This window comes from Neophocaena asiaeorientalis, unplaced genomic scaffold (genome assembly GCF_003031525.2).
Source record: "Neophocaena asiaeorientalis asiaeorientalis breed wild unplaced genomic scaffold, Neophocaena_asiaeorientalis_V1.1 scaffold138, whole genome shotgun sequence".
In the NCBI taxonomy this organism is placed as follows: domain Eukaryota; kingdom Metazoa; phylum Chordata; class Mammalia; order Artiodactyla; family Phocoenidae; genus Neophocaena; species Neophocaena asiaeorientalis.
In genome coordinates, this window is record NW_020172632.1 from 6,501,076 (window position 1) to 6,524,334 (window position 23,259).

General features: G+C 37.2%; 2 protein-coding genes across 4 annotated transcripts in view; one reads left to right on the forward strand and one right to left on the reverse strand.

Moving 5' to 3' along the window:
- Nucleotides 1-22,996, reverse strand: TMEM59 (transmembrane protein 59). 3 transcript variants are annotated; one of them, XM_024739322.1, is made up of 8 exons: nucleotides 22,657-22,996; nucleotides 17,410-17,515; nucleotides 15,816-15,910; nucleotides 13,073-13,225; nucleotides 11,405-11,486; nucleotides 10,453-10,534; nucleotides 7,741-7,849; nucleotides 1-637 (listed from the first exon to the last, which is right to left on the reverse strand). In XM_024739322.1, the coding sequence occupies exons 1-8, from the start codon at nucleotides 22,846-22,848 to the stop codon at nucleotides 482-484; spliced, it is 975 nt and encodes a 324-aa protein (XP_024595090.1). In that variant the 5' UTR covers nucleotides 22,849-22,996; the 3' UTR covers nucleotides 1-481. The 3 variants fall into 3 exon arrangements, with proteins under 3 accessions (XP_024595090.1, XP_024595089.1, XP_024595091.1); XM_024739321.1 differs by having other exon boundaries at nucleotides 10,453-10,537; XM_024739323.1 differs by lacking the exons at nucleotides 1-637; nucleotides 7,741-7,849; nucleotides 10,453-10,534; nucleotides 11,405-11,486; nucleotides 13,073-13,225 and adding an exon at nucleotides 15,126-15,585.
- The window catches only part of TCEANC2 (transcription elongation factor A N-terminal and central domain containing 2), a 39,913-nt gene continuing 36,935 nt past the window's right edge, over nucleotides 20,282-23,259 (forward strand). The window contains exon 1 of the mRNA XM_024739325.1: nucleotides 20,282-22,592. The gene's annotated coding sequence lies outside the window, so the exon portion shown is untranslated. The remainder of the gene's footprint in view (nucleotides 22,593-23,259) is intronic.

The following is a 23,259-nucleotide window of genomic DNA, read 5'->3' on the forward strand; positions in this document are numbered from 1 at the left end:
TTATTCAAATAAAATTTTAATGATTTCAGTTCAATACAACTGAAAATGTAGCGTATTAAAGGGCATTTTCTACTAAATTTCAAATTACAGATTGTGGGCCATTGCTGAGTAGGAGTGTCATATCCTACTGAGTATTCAACTTATTAACTAAGGTGACTGACATGGTAGGAGGTGGGGAAAAACAATGATCAGCTCACAGAATTTGGCTAAGAAAGGAAACAAACAAAAACAATGCAAATAATAATTAAAACAGCACAGATATTAGTAAAATAAAAATACAATCCCAAATATCCATCTCTTAAATTACTAGAAAAAAATTACAGGTAAAATTACAGCAAATACAGTCGTCACAGATTTCGGTAACTTTATTTGCATTTAATAGTGATTTTTAAGTCCTATAGCCAATGAAACCATTTTAAAAAGCACTATGAGGAATGGAAATTTAGATGTCTATACACTTTTCTTAAAAAAAAAAAAAAGCTTATATTTCTGAATGAGCAAGATTCACTTTTGCAGGTAGAGGCCCTGCTTCTTCATGATCTTCACCTTTAGATCTAACAACCACAAGAGAAGAAGCTGGATATCTGTTTAGCTTTTGTTCATTCACGAATTCCAAGTCACCATAGATACTCAGCTTCTGCAAAAAACAATCAATGAACATTAGCAATTTGGATAATTAGGAACCTCTTCAAGTAAGTCTTCAAAAATAGCAATTTAATCTGTGGGTATCTGGTAAAAAAAAAATTTCTATAAACGTCCTCAAGAATGCTTTTACTCAAAGTGTTACAGATATGTGATTCAGTTCCCAGTGGATGGCCAAAGAAAACTTTTCCACATGTACTGACTTAAAATACTTAGAAGTTAACAACTGAGCATCAAGAAAAATTGCTCAGGTTTAAATGGAGTAAGTGTGGTCATACAAGAGCATGGATTCTGGATGTTTGATGCCTTAAGTGATCAATTCCTTTAAGATCTTAGCTCTCCAACCAAGTGGTCAAATGATCTGGGGTTAAGTTTCTCTGCTACTAAATGTTCTAAATTAACATATATGGAAAATGGTATGTACTATTTTAAAAGGCTGTGAGTAGAACAAAGAATGTACATGAAATACTTTAACACTGATAGAAACGTCTTCATAAACATATAAAAGCTCAAATTATTACTAACATATCCAAGAAGATAGATACTAAAACGAAAGAATGAAAGCATAACACAGAATCAGTGCAAATGTCATAAAATTCACTGAAGTATAATGGAAATGTCTAATATCTTTTGAGAGTAGGTCTATTTAGATATAGGCCTATCTCCTAAAGGAAAAAATAGAAAAGGAAAAGTTTTTACTAACAAACGGGATAGATTTTGTTGTTAATGCATATGGCAATAAATCTCTGATTCTGTAAGTTAAAAACTGAAGTGCTGACATTATTGACAGGGCAACTGACTATATTAAAAAGACAGACCGACACAGAAGTACCTGATGTTGGAAAGGTGCTTTTAGAAGATGCTGAATAAAGAGCACCTTCAAAAGTTTAAGTATCTACAATACCAATACATGCTACAACATGGATGAACCTTGAAAATGTTATGCTAAGTGAAAGAGGCCAGTCACAAGAGACCACACATATTGGTCGTCTATGGCTGGTGAAGATGCTTGGGAGGAAATGGGGAGTAACTACTAGCATGAGTTTCCTTTTTGGGGTGATAAAAAAGTTCTAAAAGTGATTGTCATGATGGCTGCTTACTTGAACACATTTCAGATGTGGTCTGCTGTCTACTGTTTCAAGGCAATAACTAAATCTATGGCTGGTGAAGATGCTTGGGAGGAAATGGGATGCTGAGTTTCCTTTTTGGGGTGATAAAAAAGTTCTAAAAGTGACTGTCATGATGGCTGCTTACTTGAACACATTTCAGATGTGGTCTGCTGTCTACTGTTTCAAGGCAATAACTATCCTGCACCAAGGAATGAGAGAAAGTCCGCGCATAGCAATGAAGACCCAACGCAGCCAAAAAATAAAGAAATAAAAGAAATAAATTTATATATATATATAAAAAAACCCCAAAACCCAGCAACTGAAGAGATGGAAGTGAAAGACAGTATAAGGGAACTAAACTCATCCTTTAGTAGGAGGACATCAGATAATGTCTAAAATTGATAAAACAAGAAATAAAAGATAAAATTTTTAAATGGCAACTGCTTGGAAAAAATTTTAAAAACTATTAACTGGTTTATCTGAGAAGTGAGGAAGAGGAAGTCAATTTTATGTCACACGTATTACTTCTAAAAGTTAAAAATAAACTCAATTAGTATGTATTTGGGCTTTAGGCCTGCCTTTGCCACTAACCAGTTATGCAATCTTAGATGTACATAAATCTTTTCTAAAACTCATTTTCTTAACAGAATTTAGATTAAAAAGCTATGGCATTTACATCGTTTTCTGATTGTCTCTCTTGAGACTTAACGCTTCTAAACAGCAAGATTCTTGGTCTTTTTTTTTTTTAGACAAATAATGTTTATTATAGTTTAAGACATGTTTCACCTACTATTTAAAAAAATTAACCTCATTTATTTTTGGCTGCGTTGGGTCTTCATTGCTGCACATGGGCTTTAACTAGTTGCGGTGAGCGGGGGCTACTCTTCGTTTCAGTGCACAGGCTTCTCATTGTCGTGGCTTCTCTTGTTGTGGAGCACGAACTCTACGCACGTGGGCTTCAGGAGCTGTGGCTCATGGGCTTTAAAGCGCAGGCTCAGTAGTTGTGGCGCTTGGGCTTAGCTGCTCCACAGCATGTGGGATCTTCCCTGACCAGGGATCAAACCTGTGTCCCCTGCATTGGCAGGCAGATTCTAACGGCTGCGCCATGAGGGAAACCCCCACCCTACTTCTTGAGTCATTGCAGCCTTTAACATTCAACTTTGTTCCACCTTCATGTTATTCTTCATTGTACCTCTAATCTCTTGAACAGGGCCTAGCACATCATATGTTATCCATAAGTGTCTGTGATTTACTAACATGAATGTTATTTGAAGTCTTCTAAAACCTTTCTTAACTAACCATTTGAAATCAGATGATCATGGTCTTGACAAATAAGAAAAAAGGATGCAAACAGATAATGAGATTAACACTGAGGCAGCAGTTATATTATTATTTGTGGCTTTGGCAATTTTCTGAGGCTGCCTGGTCTCTAGAAAGGAATATCCAATATTGCTGAACCCTGTTTTTGTAAGTCAGGTTTGACCTGCCTGACAAGGACCACTATGAATGATAACTCTTTATTATCTTAAATAGACAGCTCAATAAGAGAAAAGCATTATTTCATGAAGTTTCAAAAAAACATCATAAATGTGAAAGAACAGGGAAAAACAGTGGAGAAAAAAGGATCAAAATCTTTGTAAGTCACTCAAAATGATACTGCTTTAAGATCAACAAATGCCAACTCTTTCTGGCATTACTATCAAATGGTATATGATGAGTACCTACTATATACAAAACAGGCTAAGGATAAATTATTTCAGAACTTTCCTAAATAAAAAAAATAAAGCTGCTCATAAGTTTCCAAGACCACATTCCTGGCCCTTATTAGCACCATTTTAAGCTTTATTTGTAGTGAATGAAAAGGAAGCTTTTAATACTTCATGTTTGAGCTCAAGATACCAGGTCCATACTGAAGAGAAACAATCTCTCAGCAGGTCTATGATTTCCTATAAACACATAGGATTATATATATAAATAATATAACAAAATATAAATAACATTGCTTATTGCTTGTATTTCTTAACACGGAGTCTCATGTTACTATGGAGAGGGGTCAGAAGTAACTTATGTTCCAATAATAAAATCAATGAAAAGGTTTTATGAAAGTAAAGTTTAAAATAGGTAGCTTTTGATTAAGAAAATCTGAATAACTTTCCTAATACTAAATTCTCAGCTACTTTTACAATAAATAAAGGAGAAAATACCAGGGAAGGAGTATTTACACTGCTATATTTTACAATAAGAAACAAAACATTAATATTGAAATAGTTTATACAGCTTGTTTTTTCTCCTTTTTGTGTTGGCTGTGCTGTGAGGCATGCAGGATCTCAGTTCCTCTACGAGGGACTGACCTCACACCCCTGCAATGGAAGCATGGACTCTTAACCACTGGATGGCCAGGGAAGTCCCAGTTAATACAGCTTTTTAAAAAAAAATATATTTAATTAATTTATTTATTTTTGGCTGTGTTGGGTCTTTCTTGCTGTGCACAGGCTTTCTCTGGTTGCGGCGAGCGGGGGCTACTCTTCATTGTGGTGCACGGGCTTCTCACTGTGGTGGCTTCTCTTGTTGCGGAGCGTGGGCTCTAGGCACGCAGGCTTAGTAGTTGTGGCTCACGGGCTCAGCAGTTGTGGCTCGTGGGCTCTAGAGCGCAGACTCAGCAGTTGTGGTGCACGGGCTTAGTTGATTCACGGCTTGTGGGATCTTCCCGGACCAGGGCTTGAACCCATGTTCCCTGATTTGGCAGGCGGATTCTTAACCACTGTGCCGCCAGGCAAGTCCTACACAGTTTTCAATTGTGAAAAGAAATCCACTAAAATGGCAATATGAAATAGTTCTGGATGAGTGATTTTTTTCCTGCTTCTTTATATATAACTTTATAAATTCTATACCAAGTATATAGAATTTTTATAATTAAAAATACAGTTGAGTGCTTCTCTGGTGGCGCAGTGGTTGAGAGTCCGCCTGCTGATGAAGGGGACACTGGTTTGTGTCCCGGTCCGGGAAGATCCCACGTGCCGCAGAGTGGCTGGGCCCGTGAGCCATGGCCGCTGAGCCTGCGTGTCCGGAGCCTGTGCGCTCCGCAGCGGGAGAGGCCATTACAGTGAGAGGCCCGCAAATGGCAAAAAAAAAAAAAAACAGTTGAAAAAACACTATTACTTAGCTAAAGTGTGGTTTCAGATACAAAGTAAAGCCTAAAAGCAGTGAATTCAAATAAGTGTTTTCGATATATTTTTCTAGAAGATGTATCTTAGGAAAGCATAGGCTCTTTGAGGATGTCACCATACTTTTGATTGTTAAGGACAGGAAGAAGAGTTCTAGAGAGGGGAAAGAAAGTGACACCCACATGCAGATATCAGGAGGGAATGTAATAGCTGCCAACAGGACTCCACGTATGGTTCTGATGCTTTAGGCTTTATGATCCAGGGGCCTGGGCATATGTGGGAACAACAAGGCGTTCTACAAACAACTTGGAAATAAGGGGAAAGAACTTCTCATAGAATTAAAGCTATACAATCAAGACAAAATTTATCACAGCAGAGACAACATCTAAAAGGAAGAAAAAGACCAAGAGTATTCTGAAAGGGAGGGACAGATCCCCAGGTCTGTAAGATGTAACCAAAACCACAATGTGAAGCACTGTTATGTCTAAACACCACCAGAAGAGGAGATCAATTCCATAAGTAAGGAGATAAGAGAGGAAAAACTATGAAATGTCCATCTAAGAACTGTTTCAGTAAGAGAGTTTGAGCATCCTGGCTCAAAAACATGAAACATGTGGTCCCAGTGGTGTTCAACTTCCTAGTGTCAAAAGAGGTTACACAGAAGATGAGCTCCTGATACGAGTAACATAATCAACTTCCCTAGTGATGACTCCAGGTTAACTAAAAAACTTAAGGGTACTGGCTTTGGAGTCAGATGACCTGGGTTTAAATTCTGGTTCTACCACTTACTAGTTATGTGACACTGGGGCAATAATACATTCTCTCTTTCAGTTTTCATATCTGGAAAAGAGGATAATAATAGTAGCCATCTCACGGAGTTACTGAAAGGACTAAATGAGCTAATTCATATAAAATGCTTAGAACGCTGTCCAGCAGAAAATGCTCAACATTAGTCAGTAGTCCTGGGAACCAGAAGCCAGGTAGTGGTGATTTTATCAAGGTAAATTCCACCTGAGGCCAGTAATTCAATCTTTCCAGGAAATAACCACACCAATCTCTACGCGTATCTTTCTTTTACAAGGGGCATCCTAGAAGTAAAGAGAAGGAATTGTGCTAATGGAAGGAATAAAGTACCACAGTGTCAATAAAGGTTTACCACTCTGCGTTTGTAGCTTTGTTGTCATGAGGATTTAGAGTGCATGGGGCAGTTCAAAAGCAAGTAATAGGCAAAGGCAATCCTATGTAAGATGTGTAATTTCAACTTTATCAGGAACAATAAAATGATTAAAATATGGATATCAGAACTAAACAAGAACACAAATAGGTAATTAGCAAGAGAATGTTCAGATCATATCATAAACAGATGAGTTCTACAGAAATTTACCCATTGTCTAACACTTCCACAATTCAATGTTCTTCCCAATCCTGTCTAACTTTATTCATTTGGTTTAATTTCCTAATTTAAGTTCTTTTAATCAAGTCAGCTGCTTACAGTCCTTCCCTGATAGTAGCTTATTCTTGTCTGTACCTGGGAATATTGTCCACCCTCCTGTCTCTGCCAATCCATACCATTCTTCAAATTTCCCTCCTTTCTTCTTTTCTCTCTTTTTCTATTGCATTCTGGAGGCATATGAGAACTAAAGTTTATTTCAGTTGGATCTGATGTCAATAGAATTTATTATCTTATGTTTAGTTATATAATTAATTTTCCTTCCTTGAAAGCTAAGTTGAATCATCAAATTAGACTTTTTTTTAAGAGCTCAAAAGTCATTGTTTTTATTTATTTCTATTTATTTATTTAAACATCTTTATTGGAGTATAACTGCTTTACAATGTTGTGTTAGTTTCTGCTTTATAACAAAGTGAATCAGCTATACAGATACATATATCCCCATAACGCCTCCCTCTTGCCTCTCCCTCCCACCAGGAGGTGGGTCAAAAAGGATCTTGCTGTGATTTATGTCATAGAGTGTTCTATGTTTTCCTCTAAGAGTTTATAGTGTCTGGCCTTACATTTAGGTCTTTAATCCATTTTGAATTTATTTTTGTGTATGTGTTAGGGAGTGTTCTAATTTCATTCTTTTACATGTAGCTGTCCAGTTTTCCCAGTACCACTTATTGAAGAGGCTGTCTTTTCTCCATTGTATATTCTTGCCTCCTTTATCAAAAATAAGGTGGCCATATGTGCATGGGTTTATCTCTGGGCTTTCTATCCTGTTCCACTGATCTATATTTCTGTTTTTGTGCCAATACCATACTGAAATTAGACCTTTTTTCTGAAACAAAAATCCTTTACCTTAACAGTATGTTTCTTGAGCCAGTTAAAGTTTAATTACCAAGAAAGTCAAGACAGTTTTCCATCTCTATCAGGGTATACCAGAACACATTACTCAAAATCAAAAGCTCTAGCCTTGCTGCTTCTAAAGCAGCAATTATTCCTTAACATTTGTGGCAATGTTAAATTTAAAATTTTAAGTAGTTCTACAAGTTTTCTTTCTTTCTTTCTTTATTATAAGAAAGAAACTGATGTCACTGGGTTTTTTTCAGTCTCAAAGGTCCAGGGAGAAGAGACACTGTACTCAAACCAGGCGGCATGCCCTGGTCACTACGGTAGTTAGCGCCACAGAAAACTGGAAAGTGATTCTTGTGCTGAGAACCTGTAATTCTCATGTGTGCCAATCTCGGTGTGTGATTAAAACCACCAAATCTTCTCTCATTCTATTAGTAGAAAGGCTTTGCGTTTCTAGCTAAGCCAATAAGGCATTAAAAAAAGTAAATCATATGGCTCAGTCTTCAAAAGGCCTGAGAGTTAGAATTAAATTTACCTCAGAGGGAACATACTGCTCCACAGCTGTAGCAACGGTTGCACAACAAATCCAGAGCAATACCATCACGGAGAGGACAAGAGTCATGGTTAAAATCCACCCGGAGTTACTGGGGGAAAAAAAAAAAATCAACAATTAGTTATGCTAAAATTGCATAATATAAAAAATAGGAGGCTCTTAACAATTACAGGCAATCAATCTTGTGTACTTATTTAATAATATAATTAAAACTTTATGTGTACTACCTTTAAAACTATTTTAAAAAACATACTTAGAGAAGAAAATATTATAATAGCTATTATATTAGGGTGATATGATGTCCTTTCCTCCATTACTCAAGTTTCTATAACATGGCTATGTTACTTTTATAAATTAAAAAATCAGACATACTGGCTTTCTGCTAAATATATGAAATTAAAGCAAATTACTGTTAAGGGTATTTTTAAATTACTAAATGAGATAAGGCAAATCAAAGTGTCCTATAAACTGTACAGTGCTACACAAATGTCATATATTATTTTGCAAGGTATTAAGATAATACTTGCTTTAAGAAAACCCAATATTCCAAAGAATTAAGGTACAGAATAGATAAATTATGAAATGATCATTTGTTTTATAAATGGATTCACAACAGGCTTCCAGAAGTTAGCTTCTCTACTACATTTCAAATATTTAACTTAGCACAATTACTTGAATTTCAACTTATAAGAGCATATCTATTATGAAGCATTCTGTATCCATTAGCACATATCTTAAAAAGAGATAGTTATATTTTTCTTATGATTAAAATATCTTAGGGTAGAAGGCCGGTTACAAGAATCAGCACCTGGAGTTTCTTCCATAAGTGCCCTATTGTTTACTAAACTATAGATTAAGATTTAAAGAACAAGTGAAGCTATTTTTAAAATGTTAGATTTAAAAGAATAACATAAAACATGACAAAATGTTAAAAGGCAATAAGGCATCAATAAGATGCCAGGTAATGCAGTATTAAGGATAAACTGTAGGGAATTCCCTGGCAGTCCAGTGTTTAGGACTCAGTGCTCTCACTGCCAGGTACCCAGGTTCAATCCCTGGTTGGGAAACTAAGATCTGTCAAGCCGCGTGTCATGGCCAAAAAAAAAAAAAGAATAAACTATAACATAAGATTAGATAATTATTTAGGTTCCATAAAACGTATCAAACTGCAACAAAAATCCAAAATACTGAGAGAGAGAAAAACTGCCTTTTTTTCTGTACAAGGTCAAAAGCAAGTTTAGCAATGAAAGGAAGGGAAAATTTTAATTCTCATTTTCTTACGCAGTCTTTAAAGAGCTTATTCAGTAAAAAGTATTAATTTTTAGGTTCTAACAGAACCCTACTGATATCTGATAAAACCTCTCAAGAAACTATTTCTACTCTAAGAAATTACAGGAAGCATGTAGCGTGGGCTACTGAAGTGTTACACTTGAGACAGAATAGTCCACTAGAGTATATACACACTTGTTCACCTCTCTACTCAAGTGCTTGGTCTGGTATCTGACACAGAATAGATAATTATCACCAAGTGCTATGGCCTACTGTCTCTTTCTCTCTCTCTTTTTTTTTTGGCTAGGGGTGGGGGGTGGTTGCAGGGAGAAAGCTCATATCACAACTCCTTGGAGGAGTAGAAGCATGCATACTTTGATAAAACCCTCCTCACCCTCAGAAGGCCTGATATTCCTTCCCAGGAGGGCACAAGGTAACAATTACCCTCGCCTGCCCACTTTCCCTTGCCACCCTTAAGAATCCTTGGCATGGGTACTTCCCTGGTGGTCAAGTGGTTAAGAATCCACGTTCCAATACAGGGGACGTGGGGTCCATCCCTGGTCAGGGAACTAAGATCCCACATGCTGAGGGGCAACTAAGCCTGCGTGCTCTAGAGCCCGTGCGCCACAACTAGAGAGAAGCCCACGCCGCAACTAAGACCCGACACAGTCAAATAAATTATTTAAAAAAAAAAAGAATCCTTGGCATGGAGATAACACTCAGTATAGAACACAAAGCCCTCCTTTATCTGTAGCCCTTATCTACCTCCCCTAGCCTCCTGTGTGGCCATATAGATAAAAACAAAAATCCAACCCCCAAACCATTTAGACACACAGTCATCCCTTGGTATCCCCAGGGCACTGGTCCCAGGACTGCTGCCCCTTCCCATACCAAAATCTGAGGGTGCTCAATTCCCTTATATAAAGTGGTGTAGTACTTGCATATAACCTATGCATATCTTCCTGTATACTTTAAATCATCTCTAGATTGCTTATAATATCTAATAAAATGTAAATGCTAAGTAAATACCGTTGACCCTTGAACAACATGGATTTGAACTGTGTGGGTCTACTCATATGTGAATTTTTTTCAATAAATATTAAATTAAAGCTTAACTGAGATGGCTGAAGAAGCACGTATCGTAACATAAATCAAAGACTCCCAATAAGAACAAGGATGCTTTTGTGCTGTGAAAAAAACTACCCACTCGGGTTTGATTAAAGTAGTATGAGAATTACCTTTTAAACAAACTAATAAAATATCCAAAAGTACAACTTTGGATTTGGTAGGGAAAAGGGAAAAGGTAAAAAAAAGTTTTCTACTCTTGAGCAGCTAATATAACTTTAAAATAATAAAAAGGACTGCATCTCTCTGATACAAACCAGATTTTATCTCCTATATGCATAAGTGAAGATGAATACATACAGAGAGAGACATCTTAAAAAACCATCACGTTCTCCATCTTCAAGATAGTTCCTATGTGCGTGTGAACTTCTCATATGAAGATCTGCTGAAATAATAAGGTACAAGTTTATGATATCCTATATTCCAAAAGCTAGTCTCAAATGACTGCTTCTAGATATATACACTGTACAGATATTCAGCTGCTTTTGTAAATGTAATCTGACATATTTTATAATGAATGCAAGTTCCTCTGGCACATTAAAAATCAACTGGATATTATACAACATTATGAATTTCCTATTTTACTTTCAAATTTTTATTGATGCTTTCTGTTTAATTATATTTCTGAATGTAATAATAGAATTTGGTTTGTTCAAATCTAAAGATGGCCTTGTGTTATGTGCTGTCATTATCCACCCACCAAAATAATTAAAAAGTTAATAAAATCAGTATCTAAAATAAGGTATGAGCTAGCACATTTTAAAAGGTAAGCAGTTTTAGCCTGATGTTTTCTATTCCTATAAGTTTAAATTCACTTCTAGCATAGAAATAAAAATAGAATAAAAACATATTTTCAGGGTAGTTTCACTATTTGGTTAGTTTGTTGGGAGATACCAGAATCTCTCATTAGTTCATACTCAAAACATCCTTCAAAGCAAACTAAATGTTTTTAGAATAGTGATTCTAAAGTGTGGTCCCCAGGCCAGCCGCAACAGAATCCAGGAATTTGTGAGAAACGCAAATTCTCATGTCCTATTCCAGATTTAGTAAATTGGAAACTTTGGAGGTGGGGCTCAGAAATTGCTTTAACAAACTCTACAGATCTTAATGCATATTAAAGTTTGAGAACCACAGTTTTAAAAATTATTTATTTACCTTCCGTTAGTATAAAAACAATCATACAACCAATTCTAACACCACCAGATTTGACTGTTAATGTTTTTAATCCCAAGCTACTTAAAATAAAACTTACAGGACATTTTGCTTAGTGACGGTTCTTTCAAATTTGTAGGCTCCTGCTCCAACTGTGGTGCATACTGGATCTCTGGCTTAGACTAAAATGATAATGAAAGCAATTAAGTCATTTGTACTTCTTCTTAAGCTTTTCTCAGTAGGAAGTTCTATAACATATCATCTATACAAAGATTCAAATTGAGAAAAAGTAACAGAAGTATGGTATAAAAAATAAAACATGTTAACCACAATATATTTTAATGGCACTTGCTAAACATTAGATCCAGTGCCTTGCAAAGAAGCAGACTTACAGCATCATCAAGAATTTAGTCAGTTTAATTGCCTGACAACATAAAAAAAAAAAAAAATTACAACATAGTACATTAAGTATCATACCATGCAAAACTGAGTTCTAATTCTGGTTGATCAGGAATAATTTAGCAGACTGCCAAAATTTCTGGTTAAACACATATTATCTCTATTCTTTCTCATCTGAAACATTCCATTCTTCTCTAAATATGAGTAATTCATAAATTATAGCTCAGTGCTCCATACTTTATATCTCCTATGTAGCACTGATTCTCTGGAGTGGCGTTTTCTCCATCATAGTCACACTTAAGTTGACATAAAGAGAGGAACAGAGCTAATCTCACATCTAATCAGGAATGAAGGAGGACTCCACTCTGAGAGTCAACTTAAGCTTTAACTTAAGTAGCTTTCAGACACAGAACTTATTCATGAACTTAAAGAGAGAAAACTCCTTCTGTGTTTTACATATTACCAAATTAAGTACAGGGTACCCAAGACTCAGGACAATGCTAAAAATCACAGACTAGCCTTATAATAAGCCACTCAATTGGCAATAATAATTAAAGGGTTTACTTTAATTATTACCTGAGAGAAAGCATCACAACATAATTTGTTGGCTGGTAAGTTTGAGGAATTTAACAACCAAATTAAAAGGAAGACAGCATGGTAGGGTGGTATATGAGCCTTGGAGCTAAAGTAACCCAGGTTTGAGGCCTAATTCTGTTATACTGGCAGCGTGACCTTAAATAAGTTAGACTCACAGTTTCCTCATCAATAAAATAGTGATAATACAACCTCATGAAGTTGTTTGAAGATTTGAGATAATATATGTAAATGCCTAGTACACATGAACCTTCAAAGACAGCAGCTATTATTATCATATCACATGGTAAATAATGAGGTAGGAGAAAAGTTACCTCTCTAGAAGGCAATATGCTTCTTCAACAAGCTCTCTTATAAGAGTTATGAGAAAAAGCACTATTAACAACTAAAAATTATGTTCTATTGCTTTTCCCTAATATCCATATGTGATATAAATACACACCATTATTTATATTCAAACTACATTAACTTTTCTTACGTTTCATATCTAGAGGTTTCATTTTTATCAATTTAACCACTCTAAAATTTAGCAGATTCAGAGTTCTTATACGATAAAGAACAACAGGCTTTAAATAGGTTTCCAATGGGCAGAGGGAGGGGTAAGTCAAATTGGGTCCTGATGCCCAATGTTTTAATGTAGGTTAGGAAGTAATTATTATTTGATGATAAATATTTGTAAGGGACTAAGTACATGGCTCTATACTAAGACATTCATTTAAGACACATACATTACTACTGTTGGTATTTAAATGAATCTATGAAGCACAGTCATCACCTGGAATATAACTATTTTTCCATCATCAGCTTGAAGATAAAAAGTCCACGAAGAGGTTATGAAGCTCTGTGCAGAGTCCATCATATCACTCCAGAATGACCTTACCAGAGTTAGAGGGAAGAGTAGATGCATTTTTGGCATCAGGGACATGAGCTTAAAAAAAAAAAATTAAACCATGAGAAATATATTATTTTTTTATATATGTATATTCAAGAGAGCAACATAATCAAATCCTTATTGGGACAGAATATAAACCATTAAGTGATTCTACCAGTCATCAACATTAGAGTAAACTCTTCATTACCTATGCAAATTAACTATGAGAAGCTTAAAATCACAGGATCCTTTAATTTGCGACCAAACACACTTTAAGCTACCTGTCACCTCTATCAAAATAACAGGCTTTTGAATTAGGTCCAAAAATGTGGAGACTCTTAAGATTTGATTAAATAAGGATTAGCAAGTCCTCAAGAGGTAGAAGGGGAAGGGACAAATCATACTATTCTCATCTTTAATGCTTTCATGTAAAATAAACCATGCTATAATGAACACCAATGGAAAAAAAAAAGAATATATGCATAAAATGTAAGGTATCTGATAACAGGGCAGAGTGAGGGAAGTTATTTATGGGTTGACTATATACAGTAAGCTACTGATGAGATTTTTACATTAATTGGTATCACCTCCTCTCCAATTCTGACTTCTTGACTTATTTAGGAGCAGTGGGCCCCTCTAGAGCACAAGTGTGGGATACAACTTGCTGAACTCTAGGGATAGCTTTGGTTCTGCTATATTCCAAAAGAGAGGCAGTATGGGGTATTAAGAGAGAAGAGTTTTTAGAATCAGAAGATCTGTATTCATGATCCAATTTTCCCACTTAATAGCTGTGAAATCATTCATTGATTAGTTCACTAAACAAGCATTCGTTAAGATTATAAATTTTAAGATTTTTAAACCATGTGTGTTTATTTATCACTGTATATCTGTGTTTAATCTGTATAGGACAGAGGTGAAACACAGGGTGAAACATGTGTATGGGGAAAGGCACATAACCCAAACTGGGGTCAGAGGTGGTTAAGAAGGCTTCGCAAAGGACATGACACCTGCTCTGAATCAAGAGGATTCACTGAGCAGATGGGGAGTAGAAGGGACAGAGGCAAGAAATAATGTCATATTACAAACATTAAGGACTGTTCAGTATGTACTTAATTAAGAGAAAAGGAAATAAATATGGGTCTTAAAAAATTAGAAATTATTTGTAAAGTTACTCATAAGAGAAACACAAATTAAAACTGTAATAAAAGTTGTACATTGCCAAGGACTGGGAGGAGGAGGAAAGGAGAGTGACTGCTAATGGGTATGAGATTTCTTTTTTTGATGATGAAAATGTTCTGGAATTAGGTAGTAATGATGGTTGCACAGTTTGTGAATATACTAAAAACTACTGCACCGAATACTTTAGAAGGGTGAATTTTATAGAATGAATTATATGTCAATTTTAAAATCTGATACAAATTCCATGGAGGGCAATTTTGCTCTATTTCTCAAAATTAAAAATGCATATACCTCTTAACTCAGCAATTCTACTCCTGTGATTTTATTATAGATATAAATGTGAAAAATATGCAACATCATTTATAAATTTAAAAAATTAGAAACAACCTACATGTCCACAAATAAGGGACCGCTTAAATGATACATCCATACAATGAAACATGTATGCAGTGAAAAAAAGCGAGTAGACATTCTTTATTTATTACTTATATTTTAGAAAAGAAAGAATACATGTATTCTTGTATATATATAAATTACCTCTGCACTGGTAACCCTGGCTACATTAATGGAGCAAAATGGAGTGGCTAAGAGATACAGGAGTAGGAGACTTTTCACTATACAGCTGATCCTGGAACAATGCAGGGGTTAGGGGTGCCGAAATCTGTGTATATACACAGATTATTGTTGGCTCCCCATATCCGCCATTCTGCATCTGAGAATTCAACCAACTGCAGATCATGTAGTGCAGTAGTAATATGGGTCAACTTTTTTTTTTTAACCTTTTGAGTTTTGTACCATGTGGCTGTACTTCTTATGCCAGAGTTAATAAAATTAAAAAACTTTTCCCAGTATGTTTGGACAGAGTATGAGGGGTGGGGAATTATAAGAGATGATATAGAAGAGGTAATCAGGAGCCAGGCTGTGATAAGTGGTTTGGACTTAAACCTGTATGTAATGGGGAGCTACTGAAGTATATAAGATAGGAGAATGACATGACGAGATTCCCATTTAGAAAATAAATATCTGGACACAGAAAATAAATATCTGGACACAGACTACAGGATGGACTAGGGGGGCTGAAGTGGGAAAATAGATCGGAAGTTAATTTAGTAATACAGATGAGAAATAATGATGATTTGAGTTAAGGCAATAGCAGATGGGATGAAAAAAAGGAACTCTCAATTTTTCTGAGCCTCAGTTTTTTCATATGCAAAATGGGGATAATACTGTCACTGGACCTAGAAAAAAAAAAACCAAAATGAGATTATAGGTGTGAACATACATCTTAACAGTAAAGCATTATACAAAAGTAATTAATCAATTGACTTTTCTATTTGCAAACATATAATTTGTTTGCTGAAGACTAATTATAAAATATAACACTAAAATATGATCATGTGGGCAATATACATTTCAATACAAAGTGCGATCTAAGCAGGCATTTCTGAAAGGCAGAATTGTTTCGTACTTGTTCTTGTCTCAATTCAGCGAATGGCAGCTGATTCTGGCAACCAAGGTGACAAGCATATTGCTCATCAGATTGGGAATATGCTTCTGTACATGCTGGAAGAGAAAAACAGTCAAATTACAAGGAAAAAAAGAGAAGGAGAGAAAGAAAAGGGAGAGAACATTGGCATCTTATAAAGAAATTTTATAAAGAAATTTATTATACTTAAAAAGTATTTCATCAATATGAATTTCCACATTTGGTAACAGTAGCAAATGTATTCTTTTAATAAAACCCCGTATCTTCTGCCTCCCACAAGTCAGATCTTCCAGGTATAAATCTATTAATTACATACTCAGGCTCTGGCTACATGATGACATTCATATGAGGTGATCCTCACAGCTAAGGTTTGCATAGTGGAAAAAACACTGAACTGACATCCTGAAATTCTGGCTTCACCACTTGTTGGCAGTGTATGTGACTTAGGTGGAGCTGTTTAACCTCTCTATTGATTTCTATAGATCTAAAACTGAACTACCACCACCTATTTCATGGGGTTGAACAAAATAATATACTTTAGTAATTTACACAAATATATGATATTACTGTTAGGAACTGAATCACTTAGTTGAGAAGCAAGGGTATTCACATGGCAAGGAAAAATAAAACAATCAGTCTAACATCCTAAATTCTGAGAAAACTGAACTTAGAAAATGTTCTACAGCAGGATTCTAAAGTCGGAATGAGTCTCTACCATATATACTCTTCATTTAGTTCACTAGAGCCATTTCTTTCTTGTGATATAACACTTTACCACTATAACAATTTTATTTTTCTTTCCACCCAGTCATGCATTTGTAATATACTTCCCAAAGGTGCTAGATAATAAACTGAACCGCATTATGCACATATAAAGATGGCCATTTAGGAGACTGAGCCATAAAAAAGTTTATGATATCACAGAGGCTAAATGTGAGTACTGGCATAGTGATAGGGAGAAAGGTACCTCCTGCTACACTGAATAAACAGTGTAAGGTAATGAATGGAGAGAATTCCATTACAGTTCTTTAAAAAGCTAAATGTCATTTTTGTCCTGATTACAGGTTTACTTTATTAAACACATCACTTTTGGCAAAAGGTAAGAATAGTGGTTTAAGAGACGACAAAACTCTGGTTACTTCTTTTATTGGCATGACCCACAAAGAATACACTATTAAATACTGAGTCAAAGGCCTGATTCAGTAAAAAACTTGGAGCTAAGTCAGCTAGCCTATGAATGAAAGGCTTAGGAAAATTATACCATCCATTGAAAAGGTAGTGATGAATTATAAGAAGGGTAATTACTATTGCATTTGTCTAAACCAAATGCTTACTTAAACAAAGGTGTCCTATCCACAGCATAAAATAAACATTGTATCAATAAACAGATGAAATTTAAAGCCCATGAAATTTCTAGCAGTATCTACTAAAAGTTTAACTTCATAATAATTAAAGTATGCTGGATGAATAAACAGTATGCCTGTCATTTTCTGAGGAAAACACATAAAAAGCATAACACAACTCAAAGAAAACACCAATGTTATATACTGCTGATGTCATTAGCATAGCATCTTACCAGATTCACATTCCAATTTGGTCCGATTTAAATCAATTCCATCATCCACAAATTGACAAATTGAAAACAGCCTGCAACCTCTCTGACATGCGTACAATTCCTCTTCCTAGGGAGTTCAAGAACAGGGAGGATTACCAAAAACTAGCATTTTTCCTTCGGGGGGGAAAATAGGTCAGAAAGAAAGCAAAGTTAATAGGGTTTATTGTAATTGTCCAATAAAAGATTTATGACTGAAAGAAAAATGATAGGAGCCAGGTAATACCAAGACCTTTGCCATACAAAGAAGTTTTAGTTCCTTATTTTTAAAATTTTTTTATTTTTTGCGGTACGCAGGCCTCTCACTGTTGTGGCCTCTCCCGTTGCAGAGCACAGGCTCCGGATGCACAGGCTCAGCGTCCATGGCTCACAGGCCCAGCTACTCTGCGGCATGTGGGATCTTCCCAGACCGGGGCACGAACCCGCGTCCCCTGCACTGGCAGGCGGACTCTCAACCACTGAGCCACCAGGGAAGCCCTTAGTTCCTTATTTTAACAGTGACATCCAAAATAAATAAATAAACTAACAAATAAATAATAAAAGTGATATCCAAGAAACAAACCTAGTGGGTTAAAAACATCACCCTTTTCCCATATTCCATAGTCATATTTTGGGGGGAAAAGTTGAAAATAACAGTGACATAATCAGAACTTTAATAGAGGTATAAATGAGTAAACAAGTACTTTAGGGACCAATGGTGTACTTCTGCCACATAAATATTTATACGAATCATCAGGCTTATCAGGAAAAGTATCACGACTAGCTTCACATGGCAAATAGTGCCATAAAGGCCCCCATAAAGTGAGGTATACATCTAAAAATATGCTTAAGTGAAAGGATTTTTTTAAACTTGGTTTACCTGAACTGAGAACACAAACAAGGCCAACATGTGACATATGGGAAAGGCCACTGGAATCAGCCAGACTTGGAATAAAACCTTTTAGGTCAGTGTGTACAAGTTACTTTACCTATCTAAATCTCAAAAAGGAAATAAAATCTATAAATTATCTCCAAACCCCTCAATAATGCCAGAAGACAGCTATTCCTAGTGCAGTGCCTGGGACATTGAAGGTGCTCAATAAATGGTAGTAGTGTTAATCATAATAACTGGTTTTAAAAATAGAAAACAACAGTTATAAGCATCATTGTATATGTGTGAGAGCTCAAGATAGGAAAGACTCATCTCTGGAAAATGTGACCTGCTTAATAAGACTAATGACAACGTCTTCAACAGGCTTTTCTTTGGTTAAATGTATAGTATTTGAAACAAACCAGTACATGTGGGGGAGCCCCCTCAACTTACTGTGTAGTTCACTGTGTACAAACTGGCAGGCACCTAATAAGGAAGGAAACAGCATGTGCATATACCAGTTAGCAACCAATGGAATACAAAGGTATGCATTTCTTTCCAGCAGGATTAGTAAAATTTATGTAGCAGCAACAATCCATTAAGAGGAGATGGCTGCAGTCTAATATTGAACAAGTTTTATTACACAACTTTGATGGTAGTGCATTTTTGGACTTCAGTTCTAGCTGCATTTATTGTTACAGTGAAATTGAAAGAGTTAGCAATTAAAATAAATTTCATACCTGAGTAGCTTTTGCAGGCTTTGTAAAACAGTGGAAGAATTCTCTTACGTCTTTGGAGCACCACATATTTCCTTATATTGCATAGGGGAAGCATGAGCTCATTAGTATGAGCTATACTGCATACCATTTCATTTTCAGATATGTTTTCATGTGTTAAACCAATCCAATAAGCCCTCCAGTACCATTTTCAGAAGAGACTGTAGCATGGTGAAAGAGTCTAGGTTCAGGAATTAGGCCTGGTTAGAAGCTCAGCCTCACCACTTATTCTGTACAACCTTGGGCAAGGGACTTAATCTCTCTCAGCCTCAACTCCTTAGTTGTAAAACAGTGACCAATACTCATATGCCAATCTTGAAATATGATGAGTATTTTATTTTATACTTTATTATTTTATTTATATATCTTATATCTACAATGTCATTAATATTATGCTATACTAATAAGTAGACATAACATTAATAATATATTTCATGAGCACCCATAATGTGCCAGGCATGGTGCTAACACTTAATGTATCATAGGATACCTGGCACAGAGCAGGCACTCAATTGGTAGCTATTAAAAATCATAACCTTATTCCAAGTAAGTGTTTCATGTTCTAGATAATATTTCATACCCTATGTATCCAAAGTGACTGGCAAGTTTATATAAAATAGACCTTCCCTAATTTAGAGCACAAGGAAATGGTGCTCCCCACCAAACTGAATACCAGCTAAATAATTAGAAGGAAACTTAATGAATCCTCCTTAAAGAAGGAACCCTACTATTTATAGATTTTACATGCATATTCTTATCTTGAGCTAAGTCAGGCTAACTATTCTCCCTCTTATTCAGCATTACTAATATACTGTATGTACCAAACTGGTTTTATGACATTGGGCAAAGGAAATAACTATCTATTGCCATGCGTTAGGCACTGTGCTAAGAGTGCCATGTATACTATCTTTAATCCTCACACTTGCTCTGCAAGGTGTGAGGTGTTTTTTTTGTTTTTGTTTTTTTATAGTTGACAAAATGAAGTCATGATAAGTTAAGTAATCAGCAAGGACGCACAGATAGTAAAAGTGAAGCTGGGGGTCTTCCCTAGTGGCGCAGTGGTTGGGAGTCCGCCTGCTAATGCAGGGGACACGGGTTCGAGCCCTGGTCCAGGAAGATCCCACATGCCACGGAGCAACTAAGCCCATGTGCCACAACTACGGAAGCCTGCACGCCTAGACCCCATGCTCCGCAACAAGAGAAGCCACCGCAATGAGAAGCCCGCGCACCACAGGTGTGGCCCCTACTAGCCGCAACTGGAGAAGGCCCACGTGCAGCAACAAAGACCCAACTCAGTCAAAAATCAATCAATTTATTTTTAAAAAAGTGAAGCTGGGAATGGAACCCAGGTTTGTATGGTTCCAGAGCCCACACACTGTTAAAAAATGACCAGGCTAGCTCTATAATTATCTTTGTTATTAACATGACTTATGTCTCCTGCATTTGGACCCAGACAAGTTAAGCAATTATACTTTTGAAGAAAGTTAAAGGGTAAAATATAATAATTTTAAGTATCTACTTACAAACAAGTAAAGTATCCTACTTTCTTGCAACAAATAATTAATTCTGAAAAAGAGTCATTAAAATGAGAGTTCTATCTGCCAGTCACAAATACCAGACCAAGAGAGGCTACAGGACCTTGTAAATTCATCTAATTTCTTATAACACACACTGCTTTTTCCTGAACTGTAAAGCACAATAATTTGAAGGAGGACTGACGGACATCAGTGAAATAAGTAAATTAAATATTTGTAATAATATAACTTTATTAATAGAAGGCAGCATAATACAGCCAGCTTTAGGACTGAATTCCTATTACTCCACTACTTCCTGGCTATGTGAACTTGGGCAAGTCACTGAACCTTTCAGAGCCTCGATTCCCTCAATTGTAAAACCCAGCTTTGCAGGGTGAGAATTGGAGATAATGGAGGTAAATCTCCCATCACACTGGCTAACAGAGAGTAGACAGTTAATCAATTTTAAGGCCAGGACACACAGGGAGCCAGATGATTTAGAGTTCCTGAGGAGAAGAGCTTTACTGAATAAGTAAAAAACACTTAGATATCACATCAATTGTTAGAAAGTAGTGGATATTATAAAAATACCTAGAGGTTCCAGAAATGTTTATCCTTTTGAATTGTTTATTCTCGCAGCATATGTATTCAAATAACTACAAATTTGCTAGGAAAATCTCAGAAAAAACAAAACAAAACAACCAACACATCCAAACACTAGAAAGATACAAAATAAGTCTCTGCCCAATTCCAGGACAAATCAATATTACTTTCCTCATACAATCCTCTTACTTATGAGAGGTTTATAAGAAGAGAAATAATAATGTATCCAGGAGCAGTACACATGGATTTGAAGGTCTGGAAGTCAGAATTCCTCATTTCTCTCTCTTGACTGCTATATTTGTCTCTGACTGAAAATTTGATAATCCCCTCTCCCACACTTTTTCTTGAAAACTGATAATCCTCAAGCAATGTAAAATCCAGCAGTAAACAAACATACAGGCAGTGACAGCATTTAGAACTTCAGAATTTCAAAAGCTTGAAAGCACTTGCCAATAAGGAACATCCTAAACCTGTCACTTTGTAGTTTGAGAGAGCAAAGAGGGCTAGCCACACAGTTAAGCATACAGCATAGGGAAGATGAAGGAAAAGCAAGGGCAAAAAGACCAGCAAAAGCTCTCATAAAGAAAGGCGGGGGAGGGAGGATGATATACTCAAATTATATATTTGGAAGGGTGGGGGAGTCACCACGCAATTTAGGATGTTGAGTCAACAGTTCTTTAGAAGCTGCAAAACAACTCGATTAGTGGAATGGAATTAAAGGAAAGGCAGCACCTGAGGGCGGACGAGGGGAGGAAGGGTCACTCTGTCCATAAGTTGTGATCCCCCTACTAAGGGCAGTCTCATTTCTTTCCCACTCCACTTATTCCCTCTGTCTTCTGCTGCACTGAATGGTAAGTTTTCTGAATGCAGCAACCTAACTGCTTTTTCTCTAAGCCATTCCAGTCCCAGTGTGAGCGCCTTGTACAGTTACTCAACACAGGCGGAAAGCCCTTCCTAAGCGTCTCCCAACTCCTTGATGTATTTCATACTATGGTGGAATTGTCTACTTGTTTGACTCCAGGAACAGACTGCAAGGTCCCAGCCCAGAGAGGCGCTCAGGGAACAGGGGTTAAGAGTTAACATTTTGTGGGCTGGCGTATCTGCAACTGCCCCCCTCCCCCCGCCGTCCCTGGAAGGTGAGGACCCCGCATTAATCATCTGGATACTCCTCCCCCTCCGAGTGTTCGTCTCCCCTGCTGCCCCGCAAGGCCCCAGAGGAAAGGGGTCGTGTCTTGCTTATTTTTGTGTCCCCAGCCTATTACAGGGTAGGTGCGGCACAAACTTCCGGTAATTACAGCAGAAGCGCGGTGCGGGTAAGATTAGGGGAAGAAAACAGGAGTTACACAGATGGGAGACAGCGGTTGAAGGGTGGATTCAACAGTCAGGCTTCCAGAGCCGACAGAGGTACGGGAGAGCGGAGAGATGGGAGGCCACGGAAGGGCTGTAGCCCGGTTTGGACGGGCCCTACCTTGGGGTAGGTGTGCAAGGGGTAGGTCAACTGACAGGCCCGGTGACAAGACGCCGTATCACCCAAGACCGAGTCAAAAGCTTCAGCCGAAGCGGTGCCCGAGCCTCCGGTCAGGGCCATAGTCAGCAGCAGCAGCAGCGGCGAGAGCCCCAGTTGGGCCCTGACCCAAAGGCTCCCCTTCGCCGCCGCCATCTTGTTTGCCTCTGTCACAGCACCTCAGCTTGTTGCTGTTTTCTTTTCAGGTTTCCTCCTCCTTCCGGGACCAGCCCCTTCCCAGTCCCGCGGGCCGCTGCTTCCGCCTTTGCCGTCCTCTCAGCTCCGCCCTGACCCGCCCGAAACTGCCGCCTCTCGCCCCACCTCTAGGTCTACGAACTTCTAGATTGGCGAGAGGAAGTGGGTCCAAACATCGCGAGTACTAGAGCGAAGCGACTCCTTAGCTTTGCGAGGCACGCTGGGGCATGTGGTTCTCCATAGGCGGGAGGCGCACTGTGGGTTGGGAAAGTTGGTCTCGGAGAACTACAGCCGCCCTAGGTGCGCCCGAGCCCGCCCCTTCGCGGTGTATTCTGGGGAATATGGTTTGGTTCACACCCACCCCCCCCTCCA